At 54.5% G+C, this 13,936-nt stretch overlaps 1 protein-coding gene across 3 annotated transcripts; it reads left to right on the forward strand.

Moving 5' to 3' along the window:
• Positions 1-260: 260 nt before the first annotated feature.
• Positions 261-13,545, forward strand: CXCL12 (C-X-C motif chemokine ligand 12). 3 transcript variants are annotated; one of them, XM_036355945.1, is made up of 4 exons: positions 261-415; positions 4,724-4,841; positions 5,546-5,632; positions 11,686-13,545. In XM_036355945.1, the coding sequence occupies exons 1-4, from the start codon at positions 355-357 to the stop codon at positions 11,777-11,779; spliced, it is 360 nt and encodes a 119-aa protein (XP_036211838.1). In that variant the 5' UTR covers positions 261-354; the 3' UTR covers positions 11,780-13,545. The 3 variants fall into 3 exon arrangements, with proteins under 3 accessions (XP_036211838.1, XP_036211840.1, XP_036211839.1); XM_036355947.1 differs by lacking the exon at positions 11,686-13,545 and adding an exon at positions 10,527-10,734; XM_036355946.1 differs by lacking the exon at positions 11,686-13,545 and adding an exon at positions 8,178-8,352.
• Positions 13,546-13,936: the final 391 nt, after the last annotated feature.

Genomic DNA, 13,936 nt, shown 5'->3' on the forward strand with positions numbered 1-13,936 from the left:
AGGCCAGCCTCACTGCGAGGCCGGGTTCCTCACTGCAAGTCAGGCTTACAGAGCAGGGCCCATAGGCACCCGCGGAGGCCAGCGGCCTGGGCGCACCGCAGCCCCGGAGCGCCCCTGGCAGGGAAGGGACAGTTGGAGCGGCTCTGCGGACCGGACGCTGGTCAGAGCCCCCGGCGGTCGCAGCTTTGGCTCCGGGCCCGCCCCTCGCCGCGCGTCCCGCCCCGCCCCGTCCCGCCCGCCCCCTCCAGCCTCTAAAGCGTCGGGCGCGCCTCCCTGGCTGCCACACTTTCACTCTCCGCAGCCGCTTCAGCTCAGCGTCTGGCTTTGGTCCTCCCACAGCCGCCAGCCCGTGCCATGGATGCCAAGATCGTTGCCGTGCTGGCCCTGGTGCTGGCTGCGCTCTGCCTCAGTGACGGTGAGTGTGCTTGCGGCGGAGGCCGGGCCGGCACCTGGCTCCAGGCTCGGCTCAGGGCGCCGGATCCGCGCGGGGCCGCGACTCCTCTTCGTCCGCGCCGCCCGGAGCGAACCCGATGCAAACTGCTCTGCAGTGAAAGACGCTGCCCATTTCGCAGGGCGCGCTCCCTCCCGGTGCGGCGTCGAGTCCCGCGCGCAGCCTAGCGCCGGGACGCTGCGGCTTTGCACTTCGCAGCCGGGCTCGGGTTGCGGGAGCGCAGAGCGAGGTCCTGCAGGACAGATAACTGGGTGAGCGCGCCGAGGGCGAGTTTCTGAGTGGGCGCCGGAGAGGGGTGGGGGAGTGGAACCGAGTTGGAAGCCCAGGGGGGCGGGGGTACCCGGCCCTTGCCCATCCACCCCGGAGCTAGAGTCTTCCCGCGCCTGGCTAGCTTTCCAGAGGCGGGTGGGCTCAAGGGCTGGAGGTGCGATCGATCGGCGGGTGGTTGGTGTAGGGAAGAGCTCTTTGCAAGCCTGACAAAGCGCTTGTGGAGGCTGTGCGATCCGGTGCAGCAGCTTGGCGGTCCCTCCGCGAGCGGCCGGCGCTCACTCTGCAGCGCCGGGTATGCGAGCAGCTGTCGGGTTTGCGCCACCCACCTGGCCGCGCTTCTACACAGCTCAGCTCCGAGGTCCGAAGCGACGCGCCAAACCTGGGCATGCACCCAGCCATGGCCTCCTTGTCTCTTCACAGGGTCCCTCTAGAGAGGCCCTGGGGTCATCACAGTCGCATTTGCCCATGTACCCAAAACACACCTGCAGAAATGCGCCTTTGTGCAGCCAGGGCACTGGCCACCTCAGAATGAGCTCTACCACAAGGTTCAATCGCCAAGGCCTTAGGCCATTGTGCGAGGCGGTGTCCAGTTTCACCGGGAGAGCGAGAGAGCTTTTTTCCTTTTGAAGCGTGAGAGAATCGCCCTGTCCTGTCACAGGACACCGCCGCTGCTGCAAACCAAAATAAACTTGCAAAAAAACAAAAACAAAACCATGTTAGTAAGGCCTTGCTGCCTGTTCTGTTCTTGGCTGCGAAGTTTACAACAGACTCTGCAAAGGGACGAAGGACACTCCGAGTCAGTGGTTCTCAACCTCCTGGCCCTTTAAATACAGTTCCTCATGTTGTGACCCAACCATAAAATTACTTTCGTTGCTACTTCATAACTGTCATGTTGCTACTGTTATGAATCGTAATGTAAATATCTGATATGCAGGATGGTCTTAGGAGGCCCCTGTGAAAGGGTCCTTCTACCGCCAAAGGAGTCGCGACCCACAGGTTGAGAACCGCTGCTGAGTGCTCTTGGTGCCCCTAGGGTCTGTGCAGGACGCAGGCCTGGAGCACTCGGCTGGGTTGGGGGGAAGACTCCTGCTGCCTCCTGGCAGGCTGTGGTGGGGGAGCCGGCTTGGGTAAGGTGAGCTCTCATGCAACTGGACCAGGCAGGGGGCCTGAGCTAATGGGTTCTTGGCTGACCCCTGGAAAGTGCTCTCTAATAGTGTAGCGAGTTGCTGGTCAGAGCTGCAGAGGGACCAGATCAAAGGCAAGTTAAAAAGTTTCTCCTGTTGAAACAGTATCCTAGGCTGGGATCTCCACATTGACTCCCCAGGTCAGGGAGGCATTCTGGTTTGGGAATTAACAATTGAATGGTCTTGTGAGAGTGGAGGCGCCACCACACACCCCTCTCTCCAGATAAATGCTGCTGCCCTAGCTGCAGAAAGGACTGGAATGCAAGGACTCAGGTCATTGAATCCTGGGCATCGCTGATCTGGGGGGTCGCTTGCCCCTCATGGCAGCCAAGTGTCCAGTCCAGAGTGCTGGACTCCAAGCTGGCCTGCTTCTCCTTGCATGCCCAGGCCAGGATGCATTTTTTTTTTTTAACTCCTGGGGCCCGTATCCCGATGCTGAGTTCCACAGCTGCTCCCGGAGATACCCTTGTGCAGGCTCAGGCTTGGGATCCTGCCCTTCCTCCCTGGCTGACCTCAGCCAAGAAGCTGGTGTTCTGGGTGTCCCAGCTTCCAGGGCTTAAACCGAGGGTGGGCCCCATTCCCAGGCTCGGTTGGAGAGCCTGGCCAGGGTCTGTCTTTTCATTAAAGTGGAAGTCGCTCTGCTTAACCGCTCTGAAATAAAGCGAAGGTCCCAACCCTCAGTAACAGCTGGGCTAGTCAGGTGTCTTTCTTGTATGTGATGTCACACTCAAAACAGTTGGGGAAGTCAGGAATAGTGACAGGAAGCTGTAGGAAAGGACACAGTGGACGCAGCCCTGAGTTTTCTCCATAAGGGCACTTGGACTCTGTCACTTGAAAAAACCATTGAGGCCCTGGCCAGGTAGCTCAGCCGGTTAGAACCTCGTCCTGATATGTCAAGGTTACAGGTTAAATCCCAGGTCGGGCACATGTAAGAATCAACCAATGAATGCATGAATAAGTGGAACGACAAATCCATGTTTCTCTCTCTCTTCCTCTCTCTCTTCATTCTTCTCTCTAAAATCAATAATAATAATATTAAACTATTGAAAATCCCCACTTGATAGACAGGCACCTGGGTCCTGGGAGCAGGAATAAGAATTGCTCTGAAGGAATGGATGATCCCAGAGGATGAAGGGAGGGAGAGGAGCAAATGAGAAAGCCTGTGTTTTGAGTCCAGCCTAAGCCTGGCCTGTCCTGAGTGGAGCCAGGACGCCTCCTTGGACACTGGAGAGCAGCAGCCCCCACCTCCTCCCCCCGCAGCGCTCATACTGTGCGCCTTCCAGCTCCCTGTTGCTCCAGGATTGAGCCCTATCCTGGCTCACCTCAGCCCCAGGCCCTGCTCAGCTCAGCAGGACCCATGAGAATTCTAGGGAACCTGGAGGCGGGCTACTCAGAGGGCGACCTGGCTCCTGCTTTAGCCCAGCTGCCTCGCTCGGCCCTGGGCTTGCTTTCCAGGTGATCCGGTTACCAGGCAGGACAGAAGGGAGGTGTCTGTGCGGTTGCTGAGAGCCAGGCCCCATCAGGGACTTTCTGGGTTTGATCTGGGTCCCTGTGAAGGCTGCTCCGTGCTCTCCTGCACCGTGAGTCCACTGAGCGCTCTGAACCAGGCTTTATTCCTTCTGTTTCTCAGGACATTGAGTTTGGTTTAGGGGAGGGGGTCTGCTCTTCCAGGACTTGGTGGCTAAATTGGCCACCCCATGCCGTTTCTCAACTGAATGCAGCCTTTAGAAAAAAAAAAAAAAATCTAAGCTGTCCCTACTTTGCAAGCTTTCGTGCGGCTTCCCCAGCTCTCTTACCCCAAAGTGCACAACCTCAGAACCAACGGGAGACCTCTGGGAGCCCTGTAAACAAGACACTTTAAAAAAAAAAAAAAGTCTCTGGACTAAATATTCTCAGACATATATTTAATCCCTGATGAAAGGATCCACAAACTCAAATAATTTGGGTTATTAAGTAGGGCTTGGATAAAATCTGCAGGAAAAACCCTCACAGATCCCAGCCTCCCCGGGCTTGCAATTCTAGACTTAAAGGGTAAGGGTGGGTTCGGCAGGAGCCCTTTGCTAATTTACACTAATGAGTGGCAATTATGGCATTTTGGAAATTGGTGAATGTGCAAACAAAGATGTAATACAACCCAGGAGGCCGTAGGGTCCCTGCAATGAAAGCCATATTTGACTCCACCCTGATAGTCTCCATGCCTCTGGGAAGGGCTGGAAAGAAGTAGGCCCTTGTCCTGTTCTCTGGGGACTCCCAGGTAGGAAACCAGCCAGGATTCCTTTGTGGCTGCCTGGGCTTAAGGTAAATGAGGCGAGAAGACTGCAGGGGGCGGGGGTAGTGGAGGGCAGTAATCCCAGGAAGTGGGTGATGCTCCTGGGATGAGGCCTGTGCCAGAGGAGGGAGGAGCGCTAGCTCGTGGACCTGGGTCTGAGCAGGGAAGACTTCCCCAGGTGGCTCTGGAGAGTTACTTTCGCACAGAATAGCTGGGAACCTCGGTGCCTCTGACTGAAATAGTTCTGTCCTGTGATTAACATCCTTTATCTTAAGAAATCTGAGCAGGGACTGCTTATTGTCGTTTTCCCACCCTCCCTCCTCCTAGGGTCCATCTCTCCACAGGTCCTCTCGGCCTCTGGCCCTGGCGAAGTTGAGTCCGAGCCCCCCAAGGAGGAGGTCTTTGCATGGATGCACCAGTGGCTCACCCATCGCTCTCCATCCTACCGTCGTTCTACCATCCTTTCCCAGCTGCACACCCAGATACGCATGCGTCTCTGAGGCCTGGCGGGATAATAACGAGCTGCCTTGTTCTGATTGCCTCTTATAGGGAAGCCGGTCAGCCTGAGCTACAGATGCCCTTGCCGATTCTTCGAGAGCCATGTTGCGAGAGCCAACGTCAAGCATCTCAAAATCCTCAACACTCCAAACTGTGCCCTTCAGATCGTGTAAGTCTGGGCGTCATCCTCCGGGAATGTTGCATCCATTGGGCACAGTGACACCTAACTGGCGGACTCGGTGAAGCTAGAGAAATGACACATGCCAAGTGTCCGGCCTTGAACTTGGCATAATTAGAGGCAGCTGTTATTACCACAAGGACTTAGAGCGCAGGAGTTTCCAAAGCCGCCCCTCAGTGCCCTTCTGTGCCCACAGTGGCCCTTGCCTCTTCTTTCTAAGCGTCTTCCCTCTGGCACAGGAAGTGGCCGTGCCTCTGGACTAGAGAAACACTGGCCTCCCCAAAGTTTGGGCTCGAGTTCAGGTCTGGCAGACACAGAATCAGCCCATAGTGGTACCCAGATTTGAACTTCCATCCACTCTGTCCCTGGGCTTACGTGTATTTCTGTCTTCCTTGTACTGTCAAGATGATTCACCAAAACAACAATCTGCGGGTACTCTCCAGCTATCCTCACAAGCTCCCATAACCTTGCAGATAAGGTCCTTCTTTTTTGCCCCTACATCTGGCCACAGGCTCCCTGCGTGCCCTGTGTCTTGCTCTTGCTTCTCAGGCTCTGTGTTCCGTTTCCCTCAAATCCCAACCCCAATGATTCCTATGGGGACTCTGCCACGCCGGCACCTGGCTCCAGGGAGGGTCCCACGTGGGCGGCAGGTGAGCCGATGCGCAGGTGCACACCCGCCTCTCCTGTCCTTGCAGGGCCAAGCTGAAGAACAACAACAGACAAGTGTGCATCGACCCGAAACTGAAGTGGATTCAGGAATACCTGGAGAAAGCTTTAAACAAGTAAGCACAACCGCCAGAAAGGACTTTCCACTAGAGCCACTGGAGGAAAGCTAAAACTGTGTGAAAGTCCTGAGAGGGCAAAGGCGTGGGGAGGAAGGCCTGCGTGGCGAGGGCCAGGTGTGCGCTTGGGGCAGCGCTTTGGCCTGGGCACGGGCGGGAGGTTTGCCCGGCATGTAGACATCTGCATTTATAGCCTATGGTACGATATCACAGCTTATATTCATTCACCCAGACCCTTGCACATTGGCTGTTTTACAGCTGGGGTTTTTCTGAGAAATTGTATTATCCCAACAGCATTTTCCACCAGTCACTTCCCCTGTGATCATCACAATCATCATCATTCTCGTTATCCCTTTTAAAATCAATGATTACTTAATATCTGTATTTGGTTTGCTTTGGATTTTTCCTCTTCTCCCCTGGGGAGTCTGGACACAGTCAGGTGATGGCCAAGCGTGGAGCTCAAAAAAGTGGCCTTCCTCCAAAAGCGGAGGCATGGAGGGAGACTGGGGGCTCTGGTGGGGCGCACCCCTCCTGGAATGAGGGCCCAGGGCAGCCCCAGACACTGGCCGTACTAGACAGCTGCCAGCACCCCCTCTTTCAAGCGCAGGGCATGGACCTCCGGGCTCCGCACCGCAGCCATCACTGGGGACTGTGCTCAGAGACCCTCTCCTGCCAGCGCATGCTTTCACCTCGCTTCCGCTCGCTCGCATTTCCCTCCGTGCTCGGGGAGGAGGGTGACCTGGGGCTGCGGCCCGCAGCGCCCTCCTCCCCGTGCCCTCCCTCCTGCTCAGGCCCTCTGTGAGAATCTGCTCCAGCCTCCCCCAAAGCGGAGCTGGCCTCCCGGGGCGTGGGACCCCGTGCCCCCCCCTTCCCATGAGAGACAAGTCTCTGCAAACTCAAATGCATTTTCAACCTGAGAGCGTTCTTGGAGGAATCTGGTTTCAGTGATTGCCTCTGAGGCATGTGTGTGCCCCGGAGGCTCTGCAAATGCTAAGTTTTCTGAAACCTGAGGTGCAAATTAAATGAATGAAAGCGCCTCTTACCACTAACTCCTGCTCCTGAAGCCACAACAGCTCAATCCGAGATGCTGGCAAGGTGAAATTTCCACCCCTAAATGTGATCCACAGATGGGCCTGGTGGTGTTTGTAACGTTTTGCAAGGCATTTTTTTTTATATATTTTTGTGCACACTTTTTTAAACATTTCTTTATAAGACAAATGTATTCCAGAATATATTTATAGTCAAACAATTCATACGTTTGAAGTGGAGCCATATGAATGTCAGTAGACACATTTCTCTATTACCTTAAGCTACTGGCAGTTTGTAAAGAAATACATAGAAATGTGATGGAAGCTTTTCAATGTTGGGCACAGTGTATTTTTTCACTTGTACTGAGATTGTATCGAATGTGACATTATATGCACCAGCAATAAAATGCCAATTGTTTCATGGTACAAGCATCCTACTGTATGTGGGAGTTATTGTCTGAAGTAAACCCGTTAGCTGTGAGACATGGCGCTCTTACACGTTTCCCGCCTTCCCGACGCGGGTCAGGTGCCATGGGTCCCTCCTGCGGGTTCCCGTGTGGGAGCCAGCACACGGGCCTCGCCCAGGAGCAAATGCAATCTGCGACTCACGTTTTTGCGTTTGTTTTTTGTTTTGTTTTGGTTTTGTTTTTAACCCAATGGAAGCAGCGGTGCTAGTTTTCTGAAGAATAATATTTGACTCACTAATTCCTCTTCCCCTTCCTTCTCCTCGGTTCTCCTAACATCCCCACGTAATCTCTAGACACTCAACCCTTATAATATCCAGCTCTCACATTTTCCCATGTACAACTCCCATCCTTCCAGCCCATGGTTCATATCAAGCTTTCCCAGGAACAGGTGGCCGTATCCCATAAATCATTAAATACCATTCAGCTTGAATCATTTTAATGTGACAGTCACGAGCCAGTTGCTCTAATAAAATTCTGCTAACCAGCTCTCTCCCTCATTCTTCAGAACAATCTCAGCCATTCCCAGGGGTCTCCACAGGCGTCCAGAAAGGAGAAGGTGGGATGCTGCTGCCTTCTCTCCTCCTGGCAGGCCTACTAAACCCTGGGCTCGAGACTCTGATGTGCAATGCAGTGATTTTTCACGTTAAACAGAGAGCTCAGCTCTGTGTTGAGAAGGAAGGAAGCCTGGGAAAGCAGGTGGGGGGAGACAGAGATGCAGTCCAGCCTGGCCCTGGTTAGTCTTCACACCCTTTTAGATGTGAATTCCTTTCCCCACTGCAAGCCGCAGGCAACAGCGGGAGCCAGGGTCACGTTGGCAAATTGGCGATTGCTGTGCTCAGTTCACAGGTGTGGGGAAGCCTCGCATTTTTGTGAATCCAAGCAAATGTCTACTTTACTTCAATGAGGTGCTGATGGACAGGGCCTTGCCCAGGGGCCTCCAGGCCTGAGGACAGATGGCACCAGTCCAGGGGCCAGTGTTAATATTGTGCAGAGTGAGGCAGACTCCTGTTTATTTCAACGTCATTAATGGTTCTACTAATTTTATCTAAGGGGGCGCAGAGAAGAAAAAGTGGGGAAAAAAGAAAAGATAGGAAAAAAGAAGCGACAGAAGAAGAGAAAGGCTGCTCAGAGGAGGAAGCACTAGTTTCTGCCGCCCGGAGCTGGACCGCAGTGCGCGCTGTGCTTCCCTCCCAGCGCTTTGTAAATTGGCTCTACCCTCCTCAGAGCAGACCCCGGCCTCCGGGGCGCTCGGACTCTAGGGGAGCAGCGCTCTGCCATCGCTGTGGCCATGCTGGCCCTGCCTGTTGTGCTTACTGAGACCCTCCTGGTCTGCTAAATTCTGAAGACAGTAGTTGTGCAGAGACTGAGGTTGGGGTCCGGGACGTGGAGACCCTGCTCAGGACCCTCTAGAAGAGCCCGGGACTCTATCTAGAGTGACCTGGGTCTCCATCATCCCCCGAGTTTCTGAGCCTCCCACCTGCCCTTCACTCCCTCCCTTAGAAGGCCCATGAGCCCTCCGGGGCACACCTACAGGCTGCTCCTGTCTGAGACCAGTATGCGCCTGCGTGGCCACCACCCAACACAGTCTGCTCGCCCAGCACGGGCCCCGGCCAGCAGGGGGCATGTGCCTATGCCCTCTCATTGCTGCCGGTGGTGCTGCCCAACCAGGCCTTTTCAGGGCAGAGCTGGCCTGGCCCTTCCATTCGAGGTGATAGTGGACTCCTTTGCCCCTGTCCCTTGCCTGGCCCTCACCTCTGCCCCCGGGTGGACTTCTCCAGCCCCTTCCCCAGGCCAGCTGTGTGAGTGGCTCCCCCTCCAGGCTCAGGTGGGTCTCTGAATGAGGTGCTTCTCGGTGCGCCGGGTAATTTATTTTAGATTCCTTACACGGGTGTGGAGGCCCTCTGTGAAGGGCCGGCAGCTCTGGGGCTCCTAGCTCCCCTCCCCCTCCTCTGGAAGAGTCTCTGCGACCCTGCGGTTAGGTTGCAGGACGGACACAGCTGCCTCAGTTCTCACTCCTGGGAAATATCTGCTTAAAGAGACAAGGTTTAGATTCTAGAACTTCACTCACTGCCCTCCCTACAGAATTATGTCTGAGATTTCTTGCCAAGTCTAACTAGGACCAGAAGGAGGGGGTCGGGGGAAAGCAAGGCCCCGATGTCAGCACTGCTTTGACAAAGGATGCCTTGCCTATCTGCCCTCCTCCCACTCCCATAACACATAAACACACCCACACCCCAGCCCTGGTCACAGTTTCATCACATGGATCCAGAAAGATGCAGGGGATGGAGGTTAGAGCTGACGGGTTTCAGGAGAAGAGAGTGCAAGGTGCCTGTGTGTCAGACTCCCCTGTGTCCAGGTGCCCTGTCCCCTGGTGCTCTAAGGTGCCCCTGGTGGTCACAGCACAGAGCACCACAGCTTCCCTTTGCCACTGGAGAGACGTCTTTGCATCCCTTCTAGCTGGCAAAGGCTCCCAGCCTCACTCCTATTGCCAGCACGGGGGTGGTAGGCCTGTGCCTGGATGCGTGGGGGCTCACACCCTCCGTCACACACTACCCTCCTGCCTCTGAGGCATCCGGATGTTCACTGGGTGGCCAGGGCCGCCGTCCTTCCTGCAGAAGCAGCAGCAGGCCTGGTCGGGGAGCCTGGCTGGGCTGTTCCTAATTTGCACATGCGCCAGCGAGACAGAAGAGCAGACCTGTGCCTCATGCTGTCCTTCGCTCTTTACACTGTGGGAGCAGCCACCTCTGCTAGAGAGGGTGACAGGTCCTCCCTGAGCACAGGAGCAGCTGCCCTTCAGCAACAGGTCAAGCTGTGGCCAGCCTGCGTTGACAAACCAGTGCTCAGGGGGACAGTGCCCCTCCTGTCCTGGAGAGGGGGTGCTGCGGGGACTAAGGGAGCTGGCCCAGGGTTAGGACCTGCAGGCCAGCATCGTCCGGCCGTTACACGACTCCACCGGCCCTGGGCTTCACTGTGTCCGACAAGCCGGCATAGCCCCGGCCCCGTGGAAGGGTCCTGGGTGGCTGGGGAAGAGCCGAAGAGCCGGGCCTCAGTGCAGAGCCGGGCTGACACTGGGCAGTGTCCCGTGTCTGCTCCAGGTGAGTGGTGTGTGAGGTCTGCAGTGGCGAAGGCCTGTCTTGTCCTGTGGCCTCTACACCAGCCTGGCTCCGTGCCCTCATTCATCTGCCACGATCATGCTTCTGCCCATCTGTCCTCTCCCCCTCCCACCTTCCTGCCACCCTGTGCTTCGCCATGGCCATGCTGTCTCTCACCGCCCTCCCCTCCCCAGGGCCTCGGAAGGGAGGTCAGGAGCTGCCTCCGCGGTGGGCTGGGCGCCTCATGCGAGGCCGGGCCTCTGCGGGAACCTGCCTTAATGGTGTCTCCCTCTCTTCTTGTTAACAGGAAGTTCAAGATGTGAGAGGCGCAGGCTGGGTCAGCGCCCAGGAGGCCTCCGGGGGGAGGCTGGGCGAAGCCAGTGTTAGGAAGGGCCCCGTGGTCACCTGGCGCAGCCGGGCAGGGCCCAGTGCGCTCCCAGGGCTTGGTTTTGCACAATTTACCTTACTTTCACCGTTTGATTATGTAGCAAAATATATTTGGATTTTTTTTTTTTTCATTTAGCTTAATTATCCAATGTCACTGGTGACAAATAGGAACTTAGACAAAAACCATTATTTTCTGTGCATTATTATATCTGTAGCGTGGAGCCCCAGTCTGACTAGGGGTCCCTGAGTGTTGTATGCCTCTGAGCTGCACAGACTGGGACCCCAGGCTGAGGGGCAGAGCCACCAGGAGGGTCAGGACCCATCTGCAGGCAAACCGCAGCGAAGGCGGCCACAGGGGGCAGGAGGTAGGTTCTAGAGGCCAGGCAGGGGTTTCCAGGCAGGCAGCAGGAGGGAGGCCAGGGCGGGGCCTCATCCGCGCTCTCCTCTCCATCTCATCATGCTCTTCGCATCATCCTCTCTCTCATCCATCACCATGTGCATCTGAGACTGTCCGTGACCCGGGAAGGACTCTCAAGACAAAAGCTTTTGTTTAAACTGGGCCTCAAGAAACAAACCAAAGTGTATTCTGTTACCAGGTCCTGGAAACGCTGTGCACATCTGTGTCTACTTTGCAATATTGTCTGTTGTCTGATCCTGTTTTCTTGTTCAAAGCCGTGTCCTCGGTGCTGCCTTGTCAGTTCCCCACATGCAGAGGCTGAGGGAGAGGAGCTGCCCGGGGGACTTGAGCCCGGCCCCTGGTTAGGGCTGCCGTGACGTGGGTGGGGTGGCCTTGCTTTCCCCACTGAGCACAAAGCCATGGTGGATGGACGGAGCCCCAGGGAAGCCAGTGTGCATCAGTGCTGACCTCCAAGAACGCGGCCCCTCACGTTTCCATAGGTGGGGATAGCTCAGAGCTACAGACAGTTGTGCCTTTATTGGGTTAAGCCAGCATTGTTTTGAGAATAACAGAAATAACAAGAAAAGAGTTGTTATCTTGGTTTTAAAAACACAATCCATAAAATACCTCATCGTGGGTATTGTTTTCCTGATTAAATCTGACTTCATCTCTTCTCCATCAGGCAGCCCATCATGCCTCACCTGCCTGTGGCCCTGGCTCTTCTGCTGCTGCTGTTACCGTTGCGTCCGGGAGGCCCACCCCGGCCTCCCTTTTAGACGGACGTGCAGGAAGTTGGCAAAGAGCCCTGCTGCTGGAGATGTTTCCCTTTGCTGAGGGCATTTTGTGGAATTATATTAAACAACTTAAAAATTTCACTTTTTAAAAAGGGAGGCACTGAGGGGTTTTTGCTTGTTTTGTTTTTTATTTGGTCTCACTAATACTTTCCCCCTTTGATTGAAGATCCAGTAAAGTTTTTAAAATTCAGAAAGTGGAAAAAAAGAAGGCAAAACAAGGGATGTATCCATTGACAGGCCCCTGCAAACAGCATGCAGGAAGTACGTTACAGGGAAATGAATTTGAATTGTAGGTGTTTGTAGATTTAATAATCATTGGATTATCAGGAACAGGTGTTAGGCATTTCCATAAGTATTTCTTAAAAGTGAATCTTCATGCTACAAAGCCATTCCATCAACCAAACAGGTATTCACCTCCTCCAAGCGGCTACCTTCTATTGGAAGCATAGAGCATGGGGGCTTTTATCAGTTATAAGGCAGACAGGACTGGTTTTTAAACCCTCTTTTAAAATTAACCTGTCACTACAGGGCTCCTGAATTATACATGAAATTATTATTGCATTTTCAGTGGGAGGCTCGTTTTCTAGGTATTTAAAAACATTTCCAAGATATTTAAAAACCTCATGGAAAATGTGGAAGCTTCTTCCCCTGGAATCCATGAGCCAGAGCCACTAAACTCCCAAGTCAGAGGAAATACGGCCCTAAATCTTGACTGCAGTTAAATATAGAGTCATTTCTGTGTCTCCTGACAGGAGGGGAAATAGGTAAGAGTAGAAGCTGCAGGGAAAATTATTTGTGTAACAACTTCTGTATCTGCAATCTGCTCCTGAAAGGAGACGTTCCGGCTAAAGCACACACGTTTAAATAGTCCCTTTGCAAAGGAAAGGCTCTCCCTCTTGCTTTCAAAACTCAAGTCAAGTGCATCAGGTGATCAGGGTCACCCAGCTGTTCCTCCAGGCCCAGCACTGCCTCTACCTGACCTTCCCTCGGGCTCAGCATGACCTCCAGGGCAGCCCTTCCTCACCAGCCTCTGCATCACGTGGGGTGAACTCTGGGGACTGGGGCTCACTTGTGTGCTGTGTGTTGGAACCTGAATCTGTGCCATGTGTTGTTCGTACTGTTCTTTGTCCTGCTCTGGCCAGGTGCTGAGAACCCAGCGAGGAGCCTCAGAAGGAGCCCCCTGCCTGTCTGAGCAGAGGGCCTGCGTAGCAAAGGCTGCTGCGCCCCTGGGAGTCCTGAGGGGGGTTCTATGGCACCTTCCTTTTCTGAATACTGCCTGGTGTGGCCACACGGTCTCCCGCACTGGGACTGCATCACCCTTCTCAGGGAAGTGCCCTTCTGCCGCTGGATGAGATTTGTGGGGTCCTCGCCCCTCCACACATCTTCTCTGACCCTTTCTGAGGGAACCCACCCTGGGAACCACCCATGTCCTCTCAGCAGACCACTGACATAGCCGAGTTGACAAACCCCACAGGGAAGTCCTTAGTCCCCAACCTCGCTGGACTCTCAGCCCCTGAGCAGGGATGGGTTCAGTGTTCAATGTGATAAATACTGTATCTTGTTTTGTTTAAATTGCATCTCCCAGATAATGTGAAAATGGTCCAGGAGAAGGCAGCTTCCTATCTGCAGTGTGCTTTCTTAATAAGTAACAATTCCTTTTGAGAAACAATTTCTACTTTCATATCCATGAAAAGATGTACTGTATATGCACTTATAATTGTTCTAATAAAGACATGTACTCAAATGCAGCAGCCGACCGGCTTGAAAATTAGTGTTAGCATTTGGAGTTTTCGGGACTTGGTTTTCCTCCCTCGGGCCCCAGGGGCATGTAATTCTAGCTGCAGTGGTGAGTGGAAAACAGGCCATTGTAATGCTAAACATGAGCCAGAGCTCTGGGAGCTCACCTGCCCCCCTCCTCCACTGACCATGAGCTGGGAAAGCTGCACCCTCTCCCCAGGTGTCCTTGACTTTGCTGGAATTCCCTCTGAAAGACAAGGCAGCCCTCTGCTCAGAAGGGATGGCTTTGGGAGAGGGCCCTGGTGTTTGCTTGCTGGAGGCTGTGGGAAGGAGACCTCCACTCTGGGCTTGTCAGGCTTTAGTGGGAGACAAACAGGCCCGTCCCTGAGGGCCCTGCTGAGG

This window comes from Myotis myotis, unplaced genomic scaffold, assembly GCF_014108235.1.
Source record: "Myotis myotis isolate mMyoMyo1 unplaced genomic scaffold, mMyoMyo1.p scaffold_m19_p_24, whole genome shotgun sequence".
Classification (NCBI taxonomy): domain Eukaryota; kingdom Metazoa; phylum Chordata; class Mammalia; order Chiroptera; family Vespertilionidae; genus Myotis; species Myotis myotis.